General features: G+C 41.9%; 1 protein-coding gene across 1 annotated transcript; it reads right to left on the reverse strand.

Annotated features, from left to right (window-relative positions):
* Window positions 1-363: 363 nt before the first annotated feature.
* Window positions 364-17457, reverse strand: SLC45A2 (solute carrier family 45 member 2). Its single transcript, XM_035563884.1, has 7 exons — window positions 17019-17457; window positions 15692-15868; window positions 12463-12779; window positions 8527-8670; window positions 7763-7886; window positions 6599-6804; window positions 364-2015 (listed from the first exon to the last, which is right to left on the reverse strand). Exons 1-7 carry the CDS (start codon window positions 17455-17457, stop codon window positions 1791-1793), a joined length of 1632 nt encoding a protein of 543 aa, XP_035419777.1. The 3' UTR covers window positions 364-1790.
* Window positions 17458-17699: the final 242 nt, after the last annotated feature.

Below are 17699 nucleotides of genomic sequence, written 5' to 3' on the forward strand. Positions count from 1 at the left end.
CAAAGTATTTCAAGCGCAGTCCAGGGTGTTATTCTTGCAAGCTCTTCTCTTCCTTGAGTATAACGGGAGAGGGATTAATGAAGAGTCACAAAATGGAAGAAGCCATAAAACTTGTATTTTTCACAAGGCAGGATGAAGGAGCTGTGGAGAAAGGTAAAGTCTGCCAGGAACTGAGCCCCATTTGGGGCCTCCAGAGGTGACACAGACACAAAAAGGCAGCTGAGGCCTTCACAGGCTTGGTATAATTAATGAGCTCATATAAGGGAATTTTTTATTTTTTTTTTTCCTATGAGAATAAATGACTTGCCACACTCTTAAAAACAAAGCTGAAGCAGGTGCACGTGTGCAAGGGCTCCTCATGCTCAAATCCAACGACTTGCATGTGTTGGTGTCAGTTCATACTGTGTGGAGCTACTCCAAGAGATGATGACCTCAACGGCTAGCTTGCTGAACAGTCGAGACTGTACATGTGCAACATGTATATAAAAACATACTTGACAGCAGTCTTTCTCTGTATCCCCATTCATTAAAAATATTGCATTAGTAGATGGCTTTGTGGTGCTTATCATATAACATAACAAATGACAATCTCCAGAATCGAGGAAGCACAGCATAAATACAGCATATCACTTTCACAAACAAAGGGCCTTTGAAAATCTGGCAATATAATAAAAATAGGAATCAAACTCCATACTCTATTAAATACAAATATCTGGACTGCAGGATTCACTGTAGAGTTTAGAGGAACATCTGTACAATAATTCATGACAACCTTTTCAGAACTGAATTGACTTAGAGCATTCTGTAAAGAACAAAAACCATTTCACTCAAGGCTAGACATATGCAGGTAAACAGAGAAAACAGATACTACATTAAGGTAAATACTGTTATTTCCAATGCCAAGGTTTGACTGGCTTACCACCATGAATACAATTCTTATTTTGGCTAAGTTTATTTTTTTCAATTATAGTATCAAAGTCAAGAGGACAGACTTCTAAGAATTAAGAAATTGCACGTTTCCTGTAGATCAATTGTTTAGGTGCCTAAAAATGGATTTGCAGAGTAGCCTTAGCCAAACTTTCATAGCAAAGTCAGCCAGTACTTTCATTTCATTTGTACACAAGCAGCAGGATCCAGTATAAAATAATTGCTTTACTATTATGCTGTTAAACAATAAGCTTCAACATTTTTTACACTCCAATCACCTTCCATACCCAAATCTGCTTTTATGATAGCCGGGAGGTTAATATACCATTTAATGAACCTGCTAATCATGACATAATAGCACCATGGCTTATGACAACTGTTTGATGTTCCTGCAGCTTTTGACTACCAAGGAGAATAACTCCGAACTTAAGATGCTTGTAAAACAAGGTAAGTAACAACTTTCATCCCAACTCTGTCCATTTTTATTACTTCTTCAATTTACCATATACTTCATCTACTTCCACAAATTGATAATGAGTTTCATGGCTCCTCAAGCAGGGCATCAAGACACCACTAGCAGACATGTCTTCACATACAATACAGTGTGTTAATACACTGAGGTCAACAGGAAGGAAGCAGTAAAGTAGCCAAAAAAAAAAGAAACTTTCAATCTGAGGCTTGAGGCAACCAGTTTTATCAAGTCTTCACTTTGCAGATCAGTGATGCTCTGGAATTGCAACTGCTCCAAGCAGGTAAGAGAGGAGGGTGTACCAGTAGGATCAGCATGGCAAGAGCACCAGTGCTACTGACCCAGAAAGAAAACATTCCCCTGGGGGAATTTCTTCCACTTGCTTCACGCAGTCCTACCCCACATATCGAACACAAAAAGCAACAAAGCAGCAGCCGATCAGTGCCACCATCGATGCAGAAATCACAGTGACCACACTGCCGGCAACACTAACCAAGAGCCCCAGGCCCACGCCAAGGATGATCTGGGCCAGCTGGACCATGCAAGTGAGAGCAGCGCAGTCGATGCCCTTCCCTCGCCTGTGGTCTGTGTCTTGTTTGTCCTCCTGCAAATTCTGGACCTGCAAATAAGCAAAAAACAAGATTCAGGGAAGGGAACTTAGACACTGCTGGTAACTTGCACCTCTCAGCCGATGATGCACTGTCATGACATCCAGGTGCAGCAAAACAAGACAACAGCTCTCCTCTTCCTTTCCATTTTCCTCTGCCTGTCCCACAGAGGTTACAAAATTAAAACAGATTTTCCAAGTGATAATAAGTTTTCCAAATTGTCCCATTTCTCCCACCTGCAACTTTTCCCTCTACCCCTTCTCTCAAGGAAGGAATTGAGGAATGATCAGCGAAACCAACCCTTCCCTTGAAGTTCAGGTCTACTTGAGCTCTGGCAAACTAACATAAGGAGAAAAATTCACTGTACAGGACACCCCGTCAAGGATATTTTTGCTCCAGTTCTCACATGGCTGAATCACACAATCATCTAGGAATGACAGAATGGAAAAGGAATGGAAGAGACCGTCCAGATCATCAGGTCCAACCATAAGGAGAGCCTCGGGGGGAATATTGAGACATAGTATGTCCCACACACAGACAGATCATAATTTGTTGTAATGGAGCTCTGTGCTCTGAAGTCATGCCTCAAAGCACATAAAGGAGTTCAGTATTAAAATCTAACTGTAATGCTTTTATTGCTGAAAAAAAAATGTCTGAGAATGAATGTACAGACTAGGATTCTTCTACATTACAGAAGGCCATTATCAGCTGCGACATTCAAATGACATACATAGCAGAGGAAAAGGTTTTATTGTATATGGGCATCTCATATACAAGCACCATGCGAGGTTGGCTGAACACTGGAACAGGCTGTCCAGAGAGGTTGTAGAGCTTCCACCCTTGGAGACCTTCAAAACTGAACTGGACATGATCACAGGCAATGTGCCAACTGTTCTGTTTCACTGGAAAATTACATAAAAGTTTACATATTTATTGTTCTTGGAGTTGAATGGAGATAGTTGCTTTGTAACACACAGAGGGTTTCTATGCTGTGTGCTAGCTGAGCTGGTCTCTATCCAGACACACAGACACAGACACAGATTTCTAGGTTGGAAGAGACCTCAAGATCATCGAGTCCAACCTCCGACCTAACACTAAGTACTCCACTAAACCATATCGCTAAGCTCTACATCTAAACGTCTTTTAAAGACCTCCAGGGATGGTGACTCCACCACCTCCCTGGGCAGCCCGTTCCAATGCTTAATAACCCTTTCGGTAAAGAAGTACTTCCTAACATCCAACCTAAAACTCCCCTGTCGCAACTTTCGCCCATTCCCCCTCGTCCTGTCACCAGGCACGTGGGAGAACAGACCAACCCCCACCTTGCTACAGCCTCCTTTAAGGTACCTGTAGAGAGCGATAAGGTCGCCCCTGAGCCTCCTCTTCTCCAGGCTGAACAAGCCCGGCTCCCTCAGCCGCTCCTCGTAAGACTTGTTCTCCAGACCCCTCACCAGCTTGGTCGCCCTTCTCTGGACTCGCTCGAGCACGTCCATGTCCTTCCTGTAGCGAGGGGCCCAAAACTGAACACAGTACTCGAGGTGCGGCCTCACCAGAGCCGAGTACAGGGGGACAATCACTTCCCTAGACCTGCTGGCCACGCTGCTTCTTATACAGGCCAGGATGCTGTTGGCCTTCTTGGCCACCTGAGCACACTGCTGGCTCATATTTAGCCGACTATCAACCAATACTCCCAGGTCCTTCTTGGCCAGGCAGCTTTCCAGCCACTCATCTCCCAGCCTGTAGCTCTGCTTGGGGTTGTTACGCCCCAGGTGCAGGACCCGGCACTTGGCCTTGTTGAACTTCATACAGTTGGCCTCAGCCCATCCGTCCAGCCTATCCAGATCCTCCTGCAGAGCCTTCCTGCCCTTGAGCAGATCGACACACGCACTTAGCTTGGTGTCATCTGCAAACTTACTGAGGGTGCACTGGACGCCCTCATCCAGATCATCGATAAAGATATTAAAGAGGACCGGCCCCAGTACCGAGCCCTGGGGGACACCACTTGTGACCAGCCTCCAACCAGATTTGACTCCATTCACCACAACTCTCTGGGCCCGGCTATCCAGCCAGTTTCTAACCCAGCGAAGCGTACGCCAGTCCAAGCCCCGAGCAGCCAGTTTCTTGAGGAGAATGTTGTGGGGAACGGTGTCAAAAGCCTTACTGAGGTCAAGGTAAACCACATCCACAGCCCTTCCCTCATCCACCAAGCGCGTCACTTTGTCATAGAAGGAGATCAGGTTCGTCAAGCAGGACCTGCCTTTCATAAACCCATGCTGACTGGGCCTGATCGCCTGCTTGCCCTGCAAGTGCCGCGTGATGACACTCAAGATAATCTGCTCCATGAGCTTCCCTGGCACTGAGGTCAAACTGACAGGCCTATAGTTCCCCGGGTCTGCCCTCCGGCCCTTCTTATAGATGGGCGTCACATTGGCTAGCCGCCAGTCGACTGGGACCTCCCCCGATAGCCAGGACTGCCGATAAATGATGGAAAGCGGCTCGGCCAGCTCCTCCGCCAGTTCTTTCAGTACCCTCGGGTGCATCCCATCCGGCCCCATCGACTTGCGCACATCCAAGCTCCTTAGCAGGTCGCCAAATATCCAAATGCTCTTGATTGTGATTAGGATGCTTTTTTCAAGACCTGTTATATTGTTTTTGAGCTGTTACCACCCAAAGCTCGAAATTACTGGAGGCAAACAGTGTCTTCCTAATCCCGTAGATGAAATTGAATTTGGAGCCCAGGGAACAGCAGCATGGAACAGGAATTGAAAGGGCAGCATTTTAAAAACCAGCACATGATTTTGGTAGACTGCATACTGAGGGAAAAAGTCTGTTCTTTGTTCTGGAATAATGCAGACCTTTCCTCTGAAGTATTTTCAATTTTAGACACAATTTCTTTGGAATTACATCTGTTCTGCTGTGCTCTGCCTAGGGTTCCTATGTGCCAGTAGTTCTGACCACAATAATATGAATGTGTGAATGAACACAATCTTGCACTTGATGTTTCCCCTTATTTATTTTTTTTCCTATTATAGAAGGTTTTGTTAATGTCAGAAGGTGCTGTTAATTCTGTTAATGTCAGATCTTACATAGAATTATCATTTAATATCTGGCATAACAAGTACCATACACCAAACAAAAAACAATCAGCTCTCTCACAAGTCACATTTGAAGCTATTAGCCTATTAAATACAAAGTCCATTCACACTCAGCGTATTCTATTTCACTTCTGTCTTGGAACAAGTCTGAGTCAGAGATGGGCTATAATTTACTTATAATTACTTTACTCCCTCTCTCTGAGCTGGCTGGCCTAAGATTAGGGTTGTGATCCTACCCTAAACTGGGTTCAGACCCTGTCTTTTGTTAAATCCCTCTGAAATTCTGCATTGTAATTGTTCTCTGTTGGAAGAAACAGAGAAATTAACTGAAAAATTATGAATTGGATCTATGAAATATTTAACCACCTTGAAACATCCTCCTAGGATTCAACAGAGTAATTTAGGGTTTTCTTGTACGCATCATTCAGATGACGATGCTTAGAAGTCATACAGAACTGTAGGACATGTTCTCACGGACTTAATCTCGTCCTGTGCTGGTCTCAAGTATATTTTTTGTTGTGTTTCAACTGTTCAACACTTTCTTTATTAATTTCTTCGAATGTCACTGGACATAATGAGAGCTTTTCCTAAGTCCTCCCAATTCTCCTTAATCCTTCTTGTTTCCAGCTCTCTTACTAAGTTGAGAGAACTTTTCCATTAAAGAGCTAAACTCTTTACAAGACATTAAGATCTTGCTGTGTCCAGTAACATGATAGAAGAAATTCAGGCTTTTCCAGATTTCCTTTGGAAACAGGATTTCATGCTGTGGAAGACCAAAAAACAACCCTAGACATTTAGAGGGAGAACGAGAGTGTGGAATATAATTTATTACTGAACTACATAAAGCTGTTCGTACTTGAATTGCATATCTTTATCAGCTAACAGTTTTTTGTAACACTTTGCAGTTAACTGAAACTTCTGACAGCTTTTACAACCTGGTTATTAACTTTAGGGCCTCAGAAGTCAGCTCCTCAGCTAATATGAACAAGCTAGGCTTCCCTGAAGTAATTTGAGTTTGGCAGCTGCTCAGCCTGAGCCCCTTGCACTTAGAAACAAGGGCACACACACACAGCTGAGAGATCAATGGTGCACAGAGCAGTGGTTTAGATTTGATTCTCAGGAAGGCAGCCCTCGAAAGCAACACAAATTGGAGCCCTGTTATCCTCTTCCTGCCTGAACATGTACTGCGATTGGCTTTGTTTCAGCTGGGATGATAAATAATTATTTGTCTCAATGCAGGACTGTGTTTGGAGGGCCTGGTGCTGGGACCTTAGCTGAGAGATGTCATGTAGCTACATGACAGCTAATAATATTAGTGTTGTTTAATAAAGTCTTGAACATCTTTATGTCAGAAACTTTCTGTTCATAACATGTGTCACCATAAATAGTTTGAAATTACAATTAAAACCCATTTGCCAGTTCTATCCAATGTTCTACCAAAATACACTAAACAGATGCAGCCAGATATAAATTTACTCTTCTTTTGATATTGAACTTACCTCTTCTTCTCTGTGATACTCTGCAATGAGTTGGAATGGCACTGTGTACAGCGTGCTGGACATGACACCAAAGAGGGAACACAGAGCCAGAGTGGAATAGACATTGGGAAACAAGCCAATTAATCCAGTACCTAATCCAAAAAGTAGGTATCCAATGAAATAAAGTCCCTTTAATCCTATGTATTGGTGAAGGATTTTCTGCAGGTCTGTGGAAAGAAACAAAAAATGCTGCTGAGACTAGAACAGAATAAGTCACATTTCATTGGGGAATTCCTTTAAGGAGCTTTATTTCGTAAGATGAAACGAAGGACAAAGTTATTGATTTTGGAAGTTGCCTCAAATTACTGCGGTTATAAACTTGCTGCAGAAACTTCTTTCTGCTAACTCTCTCTGGGGTACTTTTATTCAGACATAACCAAGCTCTGAGAAGAAGTAGTTAACAGCCATTCTGGAAGAACTGCCCCATTGACAACCTCAGACATTTCTGCTGTTTGATTACAACAGGAACATTTGGCATCAGCCCCTGTCTGAGCTGAAAGAGGTGCTACATAAATGTCTATAATTAAGCTCCAAAGGAGGAAGATCCTTTTAGGTGCTCACTTCAACTCCCAAAATACTCCTAATTTGAGATTTTGGATAGCAAGTAGTTTTTAAATCCTGGGTAGGAGCTATGGTGAGATTTATTTGGGAAACTGTGCTAGCATATTTACACATAATTTTGGAGAGCAAGGTTCATGTTTTTGGCAAGAACTTCTACTGTATTGTGAAAAGGTCATTTTGTGAGAAATGCAGATGGGGAGAGACCATCAGAGTGACCTTTGAAAACCTAATGCTATAGGTCTGCTAGGTGAAAGAGCATCTCAGAGTGATAACCACAGCTTTGATTTTACTCTGGCATTTAACTTTAGGATGATATTCATTGTTTAGGGTCAGTTCACATGCAGAACAATGCCTTCCTCTCAAAGTGACCCCTCATCACATGGTCCAGACAGGAACTGCTCATGTCAAGATACAGATTTATAACACTGCTGAGAATGTAAAATTTCTTAAAGTTTTCGTGCAAAAAAAAATTTGGCATCACTTTATTTTTTTAAACAATGGCAAACTGCAAGCAGTATAAACACTGATTTAAAACAGTGTTGGAGTACATTCCTGGATACTTACAAGAATAGACTGAGGACGAAATCGCATTGATACACAGCCCCCAGCATCCAACCTCTACACCTCTTCTGTAGGTAAGGTAAAGCGTGGAGTTATGAGGTGCATAAGGACTACCTCGGTATACAACCTGAAAGAGACCATAGAGACCACAGAAGACAAGGGTGCGTTGCATGTATACAATACCTCCTGCTTACGAGAACATGGGACCCAAGACAGGGCCTCATCCCTGGCAGGGGTGATGATTAGCACCCAAGAAATCTTTCAGGCAGTGCTCCCATCATCCATTCGCAGTTCTTCAGATTTCACACTCATTTCTCCCAGACTCTCACGTACCAGCTTTGTCCTCATTTCTTATCCTCAATTTTTTCCTGGACTGTCCACTCATTTGCCCTTTTTCCTTTGGGTGTCCCATTTCCCACTCTCCTTCTCTCTCTGCTTCTGCTTTCCTGCTTTAGCATCTCTTTCCCTAATTTATCTACAATTACTTTTTTTTTTTCTTTCATGCCACACATACATTTTTCCAATCAGTCATTCTCTTATTCAGTCCCTTATCCAGTCAAGCAAAAATTTTTCTTTTAGGTGTTCATATACACTGCAGGAAACCAAAACTCCCTCTCACCTACAGAGACAAAAAAAAGGCAAGGAAACATGGCATACTGGATGGGAGTCACTGACATTTCTTCAGATTTGTAACAATATCTCATTTCTTTTTGGTGGAGGAGGAGATGCTACGAGGGAGGAAAAGCAAGAGGATTTTACACTTTTACCTGTCCCATAAAATCCGTGAAGAAGAGCATGTTGGACAGGAAAGCCATCCATCCAAAGAGGTGGCTCACACACAGATAGCGATAGTGGGATGGCATGCTGAAAAGCGTCTTCAAGAGTGATTTAAGGGTCATCCGCCTTTGAGTCTAAAAGCAAGTATTTAACAATAATACTGTATTATTGCCCTGAAGGCTAATAAAATAGCTGACGGCAAATGGAGATGGCCTCAGTATCTTTTCGTTGCTAAACTTCCGAAGTGTTTTATTTGTTATTGCTAGGATGGGTTGCTTGGGTACTGAATGTCCTTCACTATAATTTGTAGAGCCATTGCATAGTAAAGTCATCTGAAAGACCACAGAGACTTGGGGAGCTGGGGTACATCAGTAAGGATGTAGCAACATTGCTTGTTGTTGCAGGCAGTAGAATTGTTGTTTACCACTAGAACCAAGTGAAAATTTTCTGCCAAAACACATTCAGCAGGGGTTCAAAAAGCAAAAGAAAAGAAATACAAAAATAATTCTTTCCTGGAGACAATCAGCTTTCCATTGCAGATTTAAAGCTGCCATAGAAAACTATGAAATCCAAAAATATCTCCTCAGAATTAAAGTATATCGGTTGTGGAGTACTGCAGTTCTGAGACTTTGTTCCCATTCCTCTTTCTATGTCCTATGTTCCCTAGAAAACTTAACCTTTTCTGGTGTATAATTACTACAAAATTTCCACTACATCTTCCCCCTCAAGAGGCAGGAAGAGGCTGTGATACATAACAGGAGATGCAGCACCACACAAAACCCTACTGTCCAGATAATGTAAGCTCCAGCACCTGAACGCCTCCATCTCATGGGCAAAGCAACTCAATACAACATCAAAAACATTATAGGCATGGGTTAACAAATCTCACTGACAGGCAAAAACAACATTTCTCACCACCTTCAATGCCCCACCTTATCTCCCTCCTCCTTGTCTGAGTCCTGTGCCCAAAAACTATCTCAGTTTTTTTGGTTTTGTTTTCAGTCACAGTCATCAGATCACCTCTATCACTTGATTTTTTCAGTACTTCAGGTGTGCTTGATGTCAGGCATTTGCAACACAGAGTCCTTACTACTTAAAAGGTCCTGCATGGTTCTTTGCTTTCAGAGAAAAACAAATGTTATTTTTTATATTATTCTGTGCACTATGGAACACTTCCAATTTTCTCTAGGAATATTTGGTGGCAACAGTGGAGAGGTGGTGTGAAAAGCTGTTTGGCCACTAAATGGGGATGAACCCATTTCATGGGGTTGTTAAATGGGGGTGTTAAGTTCGTTACTGGAAAGCTGAATTGTGTCTTCAATTTGCTGTTAGCTGATAACATTTTTTCCTTCCTTTAATGTTCTGGCTACTTTTCACAATTCTGCTTTCCTTTGAACTAGGTTATGCTGCAAGCTGCTCCATGAACAATCACCACATATAAAGTTGGAAAATACATTGCTCCAGTGTGAGGTTTTTAATCCTCATAGGAATGCCAAAATTCAAGTCGTCGACTTTTACCTTGAACTGCATATTGTCTAAATCCCTTGGAATTTCTCTCAGCATCACTGTCTCTTTTAACTGCATTTTAAACAGAGTAATCATTCTATTCAACTACAATTACACACACACGAAAAAAAAAAGACAGTTCCACATTAACTCATTAGCATTATTTCAATGATAATTGCTATTGTTTGACTTAGCTTATACAATTTGTTCAACTCTTCCACAAAGTTCTTCAAAATAGGATTTCTAATCAAAGCATTAAGATACGGTCAGGGAACTTCAAGGGACAGTAATTACAAATAATAATTTGACAGTTAGACATGCTTTCTTTCTATTTAGATATTTTAAAGAGTAGAAATGGAAACAAATGTTTAATAAATATATTTAATGCCCTCCAATGCACAATCCTTTAAAATCTCACAATACCTAATCATTTTTTTCTACAAAATCGCTACAACTCAAGGCTGATTCATAAGGATAACGAGGAATTCATATGACAGGTTTTATGGCCATAGATTCTGAGTAATTTGGCACCAAAATAAAGAACAAGAGTAGAACAACTTTGGATTTCTGTTCATACTGTAACAGGTGAAATCTCGTTAATAACCATGGATGCTATTAGTATGTAAGAGCATAGCCCTTAATTTAGAAGAAATTTAGGCCTGTGATGCCTGCGGTGAAAAAAGAGGCACAGAAAAACAGGAAGCCAAACCACCTCTTCAAGGGAGCAATCACAGTAATGAATGAACTCAGAAAACACGTGCCACAGGAGACAGACCACTGCGGTAGTGAGAGTGTCTAGAATTTATACAAGCCCGGGCACATCAAAGGAACATGAGACAGATCAAAGCACAGTGAGCCTCTGATGGGCTGTCCAGCCAAAATCCTAGAAAGGAGGGCAATAGCAGAAGCTGGCCTGCAGTGCATGACAGAACTTTTCCTCGGGTGTCAGATGCTACTGGTACACTGGAATTATTTTTTGCCAAGCAAGAGGCTACCCCAGCCCCCTCTCTTCTTCATTGCCCTTCCTTTCTTTTGGAGTCTGCATTGGCCAGTCAATGACACAGATCACCTCTGACGATTTGGAGGATGCTCAGAGGTAACAGTGCTGGTGAAGGATGCTGTCTGCTCAAGTTGGCCTGCGGTGGGGAAACAGGGAGAACACTGCAGTGTGCTTGCCATATTCTCCCAGCACACTGCTGCTTTGCTGCCAGTCCCTCACCGTGTGTCTGGCATCCTCACTCGGCAGTGTTCATCTTTTATCATAGCTTTGTGTGGTGTCTGCTGTAATAATATTCTTATCTGGGTTGGGAGTACCAAGTGCTGTTAGAATACAAGTGATAAACAGTAAAAGATTATAAATCCATCATATTGGCAGGTTAAACATGAATTTATGTTTCTAACTTAAAATCATCTGGGTGTTCTCATTAATTTTTAGCTGATTTCCCAAGAATTGTATCGGGGATATATACACATAATGCCAAGAGATCAGAAGCAAAATTAAAACAACAGGCAACTGTTTCACTACTTACTGCCATGCTAGGAACCGAACATATATACTAACTTTTGCTTACCTAGGATACCATGAAAGTGCGGTGAAGATTCCTACATTAAAAGTCATCAACAAAACAGTGAAAACCACTACTTGTTCCTAAGACTACTCTATAAATTTGCTTCCCAGATATTTTTCAGGTAGGTTCACCTTTTCTCAGCTTCCTTAGATTGAAGCTATCACTCATAAGAACTCAGCAGGATCAAAATACCAGTGATTACTTGCAAGTACACACTATTCTCTCCCACCTAGAAGTTCCACCAAAGGCACAGCTACACCATCACTTCAAAATAAAACTAAAACCCCGAAGCGACGTCGCACTGTTGTTTAAGTAGCAATTTCAAACAAATCAGCATCATCAATGAATCCTCAATGAAATACTGAGCAGTAGCATAACTGAAATGTTTATCAGACCAGGGAACTAACGCTTCATACATACTAGATATGTAAACCTGTTGACATCAGTGGGAGTTGCACATTTATACCAAAGATTAATGGTTTGTAGCTCCTGTCCACAATGTGTTGTTAATTCTGTCAGGACTGAAGGACAAATTATATCCCCTTGACAAATTTCAGATGAGGAGGATACAAGAAACTTACGAAGAGTGGAAACTTGAGTCTGGTTCTCCCTCATCCCTGCCAACTGTTCAAAGCATCAGGACTAGTCTGTCTCCACCCCTCTTGCTGGAAATACTTTAGAAATAACAAAAGAAAAAAGAAAGCAGACTTTCTACTGACGCTGTATCCTGGTGGAAGATTCTTTTTCTGAGTGTGTGCGTGAAAGGGGAATATTTCAAATAGTCAGCAATTAAAAGGCTGTTGGTCACCAAGGATGGAATGATATGGGCTACAAAATCATCTCTGCACTTACCTCTGTATGTGATGTAACAGCGTGTTTCTTTGCTTTAGCTGCAGCATTTATTTCAGTACATGTTAAGTATCCATTCCTGATTTCGTCTATGGAGCTATACTTTTTGGGGTCAGTCACTTCCAACAAGAACTTTGTCTCTTCTTTGTTATAGCTGAGCGGGACTTCAGGAATACTGTGCAGATGTACAGTAAGGCAGATTAGGAAAACCAAGGCTGACAAGAGGAAAATCACCTGGAATTCCGATGCTAAGGAATATCCTAGTATGGTTTGACCCCAATCCACAGCACCTGTCAGGTAACCCAGGGCTCCTCCTAAGCCTACATGGGGAAAAAAAGGGGGAAAAAATCTACTGGTATTCATAAAATAAATAAACAGCACACAATACCTTCAACATGTGATTCCCTCTAGTAATAATTGAATAATCACCCTTCAGATATCATTGTATGTGGGAAGAATCACAAGAAATTGGAACACTGAGCTATTCACACAGATGAGCAGTTACCAAAATGTCTCTTGAAAAATATCCTCAGTTCTGATGGATGGAGCTCTCAAAAAAGACCCAAATATTTAGCAACATGGGCCTTCATCTCTTTGCAAGCCAATATTCTGTATGATTCAGAAGCATTTCTTTGAAGCTGTCTTTTCTTTGAAACAGTGAGTAATACAAAATAAAACTCTACTGGAACATGTGTTTTCTAAAACTTCATAGAACAAACAATTTTTCTATTACATCAAGACTATCTGTAGTTCAGACTTTGTAAAATGTACTTTTTATAGCTGAATCTGAACTGAGATATTGCTTCCATGGTTTTTGCTTGCTTGTTTGTTTGTTTTTAAGAAAGGAATTAAATAAAAAACATTGTTTTGTAATCACCAAAATCCACGTACCTCTCCACTAGGAAAGGAAAACAAAAAGGAACGAATATAAATGTGAAATTCCTCTTATTGAGCTTCCCCATCTCAGAAAATTTAGCATTCTCATTTTACCATTTACTCTATCTTGTGTCTCAAAGTTAATAAAAGAAGAATTCAGTCCATTAAGAATTCAGTCCATTGTTTTACAATTCCTTCTTTTTGATGAGAGTGCAAGCTGTTTCAGAAGCACAAGGTACAAGTGTACACTGTTACATCCAGCACGTAGCTTTGGCAGGGGAAGCAGCTTAGTACAGTCCCACCACCCCATTAATCAGGTGATTCTGCAGGACATGGAAGTGACCCAGCACAGAAGCATCTGAAGAACATGGAAGTATTTCTACGCCTCTGCTTAGGAGAACTGGAGACAATGCATGGCAGAACCATTCTGTCCAACAAAAAGTAGCAGAGGTAACAAGACCCACGTATGCTTCGCCTAAAAACCATGTCATTATCATTCCACTCTGGACTTTCTGTACTTATTTCCCTCGGGTCTGATCACAGCCCTCCTTCATTGTGTCCTACTGGACAGGGACTGTATCGTTGCTTTTCTAATGAAAAACAATTAAGCTGTTAATATATTTTGGAAGAAAACTTACACTAAATGTTTGCACAGCAGTTAATGCTTGATGCTTGAGGTCTTTTTTGCATACTGTTTTGACAAAAAGTAATCACGATATTGGAATGCACAGTCTGTGTGTTGGGTGTTGGGTATGTGCAGTCTTTCTTCTACTTTTCTCAGTTTTATATCTGCAAGCTATCCAGTTTCATGTTTGAACTTTAAAAATGGCAAAAACAAATTGGAGAGCAAAGTCTTGGGGATAGTTAATGTAAAAAGAAGGAACCAAATAGGCGAAAGGCAATAATACATAAAACAGAAGCAATTAAAAAGGGGAAGGAAGGATGCTTTCTGTATTTAATAGGGACAGAGAAAAGGAATAATACATTTTAACTATAGGAAATGTATATTAAGATTAGATTTCAGGGAAAACCGTTTAACAGCAAGGCCAGTGAAATGCTGGAGCAGGCTGCCTTGCGAGGGCTGCAGAATCTCAAGCTCGGCAACCACCCATCCAGATGGGTTTAGGTACAGAAGATCTTGATATAGTGACAAGATGTTGGACCAAATAATGTGGAGAAATCTGTTCCGCTCTTATTTAATGTGATTTATCTTACATCCCTTTTCACAGCTCACCACACAAATGAATCAGTTCAGTAGCTCTGAATATAGAAATCAAAACTTTTTAGTAGGAAAAATTGTAAAGAGTTCTGCTGAAGGCAGTAATATACTCAGAGACTCGCTCCTCATTCTGTCCAAACTAGTGATTGATTAAAATATTGTCTGTGAGTTTCTAATGGCTCATACTGACTTCATTCCCATGTGGCTTCAGGGTTCTCTTAGAATCTGTGCCCAGGTTCCAGGATGCAGCTATTTCGTATATCCAAAATCTGCCTGCTGCCAATAGCTACCACACCTCCCTCTCAACTGGGGTAAGCACCACCAAAGCTATGTGCTTCTGCTCTTGGTACAGCTCCGTTGCCACAAAAATCTGCATCAATACAGACTGCATGACTTCTCATCCAGCCTGTTTTTTGTCTAGTCCTTTCACAGCGACTGCTCTCAGACACAGCTGGAAGTTCCTCCAAAGTCACATTACAGGTACCCAGCCTTATTTGCATTGCCTGTGTGTTTTGTCAACACAGGGCAAAGCCTTCTGCACTACGTGAGCTCTTTCCTTCTGTAACTCAGCAACTTTTCAAACGTCTAAAGGCAATCACATGAAGCGAGTTTTTGGACTGAACTCCTTGGTCTTATTTTCTGGAAGTTAGTGATTTTACATAAAACTTCTGTTTCTAAAGTGGAGGGCAGCATATGTTGGAGCACTTTCAAAGAACAGAAAACAGCCGTACTGCTGGTCACTTGCTCTTTCATGTGCTGGGTCAAAAATATTTATTTGTATGTGCTACGGCAAGGAAACAAGATCCTTATTTTTTCCTTCATCAAAAACTTGAAGAAAATCAGAATAAAATGAATAAACTCTACTTCATTTTTTTAAAATAGTTAATTGCTCTTAATTGAACCATGGCTATATTACTGTAAATGTTTATGCCTGCAGCCTTCTGCAGCAGAATTCTTGTAGCAGCAATCACAAGTTGCTGTGCCCTGGAGTAGTTAAAATCCAGCAACAAAAGACCCATGACTGAAGCGCAGAATCAGATGATCAGTTCATTCAAGATTAGCACACAGAGATTATAAAATCCATGCAACTGCCTTCCCCTCCCTCAAAGTAGGAAGGAAAAGAAAGGATCTGAGTACCTGTAAAGAGGGCATGGTAATGCAGACCCTTCTCTTTATCCTGATGAGAGCAGACGTCAAATAAATATGCTTTGATAGGGCCATCAATAAAGTCAGCTGCAAAATCAAAAAGCACTACTCCCAGCATGGTAATGACTATTGCCCACATCTGCTGCTTGTCTCTCCCATCGATGAAAGCTACAAAAAGGAGAAGAAAAAAAAAAAACACCTCATTCTGACAGCAATAGTGTCATGTTTTGCAAAACCCCATTTTCCCTTTCAGAAACCTCCAAATCTAAACAATGCTGTTATGCACAAGAGCTCAGTCATAACAGAATGACATCTAAGAAGCAGGATAACTATGTTTTGAGTTTGCGTAGCTCTGAGCTGTGCTAGGTTGACTTTTATACGCAAGCAGAAACTTGTCAGCACAAGCTCAAGGCTCCGCAATAAGAGCATCACTAGCCTTTCTCTACTCTATGCACTTCCATTGCATGCTCTGGTAGCCAAAAATACTTGCATTTTGGAGTACTTATTTTACTCCATTTGTTCCACCCTTCCACTGTTATAGACAGTCAAGAGTTGGCTAACACCTCTTTCTGGGTAAATGAATATATACAGATATATATACAACAGCAATGATATCCAGGAACAGAGAATAAACCAGTCCGTGAAAACACGCTCCTCCCCACAGGAAGGAGACACAAGCCACAATGACAGCAACGACTTTCCAGCAAGTCTTTGAGAAGTTAGATCTCAAGCTGAAATACAACAGCATCTGGGGACGTCACTCCTATCTGATTTTGCACACTCCAGGTGCAACAGGGTTTCCAAGGAGTTGTGATTTGTATTATTCACCAGCATAACACATTCCTGAGTCAAGCAAGTGCTGCAATAATTAAAGCTACATTAAAAGATGAACTACAGACAAATCTGAATGCTGACCCATCTAAAATAGGGACTAGTAGATATTCTGTTACAATTTGTACTACATCATACAAACAACATTAACCATTTAACTTAATAAGGTAGATTTTAGTTCTTAAAAACTTCTCTGGGCCTAAGCAGTGCTTTAGTTGCATGAACCGATCAGGCAAGCAGATCAGCATACAAAATACTGTAAACACATGCACAAACTACAGAACACTATGTAAAAGACACATAACATGCAGCATTAGGATTGAACATAATTGCAGTACTCCTCAGCTCCTTCAGTGCAGCCAAGTAACGTGCTACCCAATGTTAACACCCAATTTTTACAGGGAAATAAAGGAACCCCTCCCTTCTTTCCGATTCAAAACACTGGGATGAGTTTTGTCTGCCAGCACAGCGCATTCCCCTCACTCACCTGAGATCATCTCGTCCCCATTGAGGTACAAAGCCATGCCTACCAGCATTATGATGCCCAGACCCAGAATGTACGGTCGCCTCCTGCCCCAGCTACAGCTGCAGTGATCACTGGCTGAACCTACCACGGGCTGCAGCACGAAGCCCAGGATTGGGCTGATGAGCCACACCAGGCTGTAGAGGCTCTTGGGCAGCCCTACACTGAGCAGCACCGGGGTGACAAAGGCGGCCTCCACAGCATAGCAGAACTCCCTGCCGAACATCGCCATGCTGTGCATGACCAGCCTTCCCGTCGGTCGCTTCTTTGGTACCACCATCCCAGTCCTGGTGACGGATTGCTGCACAGCCTTCTCTTTCCCTCTGGTGTTGTCCAGGTCGGTCATGGCCACCTCAGAAGGGGGTGGAAGGGCCCGGTGGAAGCTCTGTTTGGTTAAGGTCATCGCTCTGTCTACTCGCCCCGGCCCAGCAAGTCGGTGCTGCCTGCTCTGGCTGACATGGAGTGCGGGTCATATGCTGGGTGGATTTGGTCTGCACTGGGGGAGGGACTCACATACTTTCATGGCTCTGCGATCACAAGTTATGAAAGGAAGGGGGCGGGGATGAGTGCTAACATTAGCAGATCTGCCCTCCTGGATGTCTGCAAAGCTGCCGGCCATCCACGACTAATGCATTACTGTTGAAG

Source organism: Cygnus atratus, chromosome Z (assembly GCF_013377495.2).
Source record: "Cygnus atratus isolate AKBS03 ecotype Queensland, Australia chromosome Z, CAtr_DNAZoo_HiC_assembly, whole genome shotgun sequence".
NCBI lineage: Eukaryota > Metazoa > Chordata > Aves > Anseriformes > Anatidae > Cygnus > Cygnus atratus.

Excerpts from the sequence above, each read along its gene's own strand:
- SLC45A2 (XM_035563884.1), bottom strand. The coding sequence starts at position 17,457 with ATGACCTTAACCAAACAGAGCTTCCACCGGGCCCTTCCACCCCCTTCT. Across the intron at positions 7,887-8,526 it reads TCACGGATTTTATGGGACAG|GTTGTATACCGAGGTAGTCC; the intron begins GTAAAAGTGTAA and ends GGTCTCTTTCAG. Across the intron at positions 6,805-7,762 it reads TTCGTCCTCAGTCTATTCTT|ACCTGCAGAAAATCCTTCAC; the intron begins GTAAGTATCCAG and ends TTCTTTCCACAG.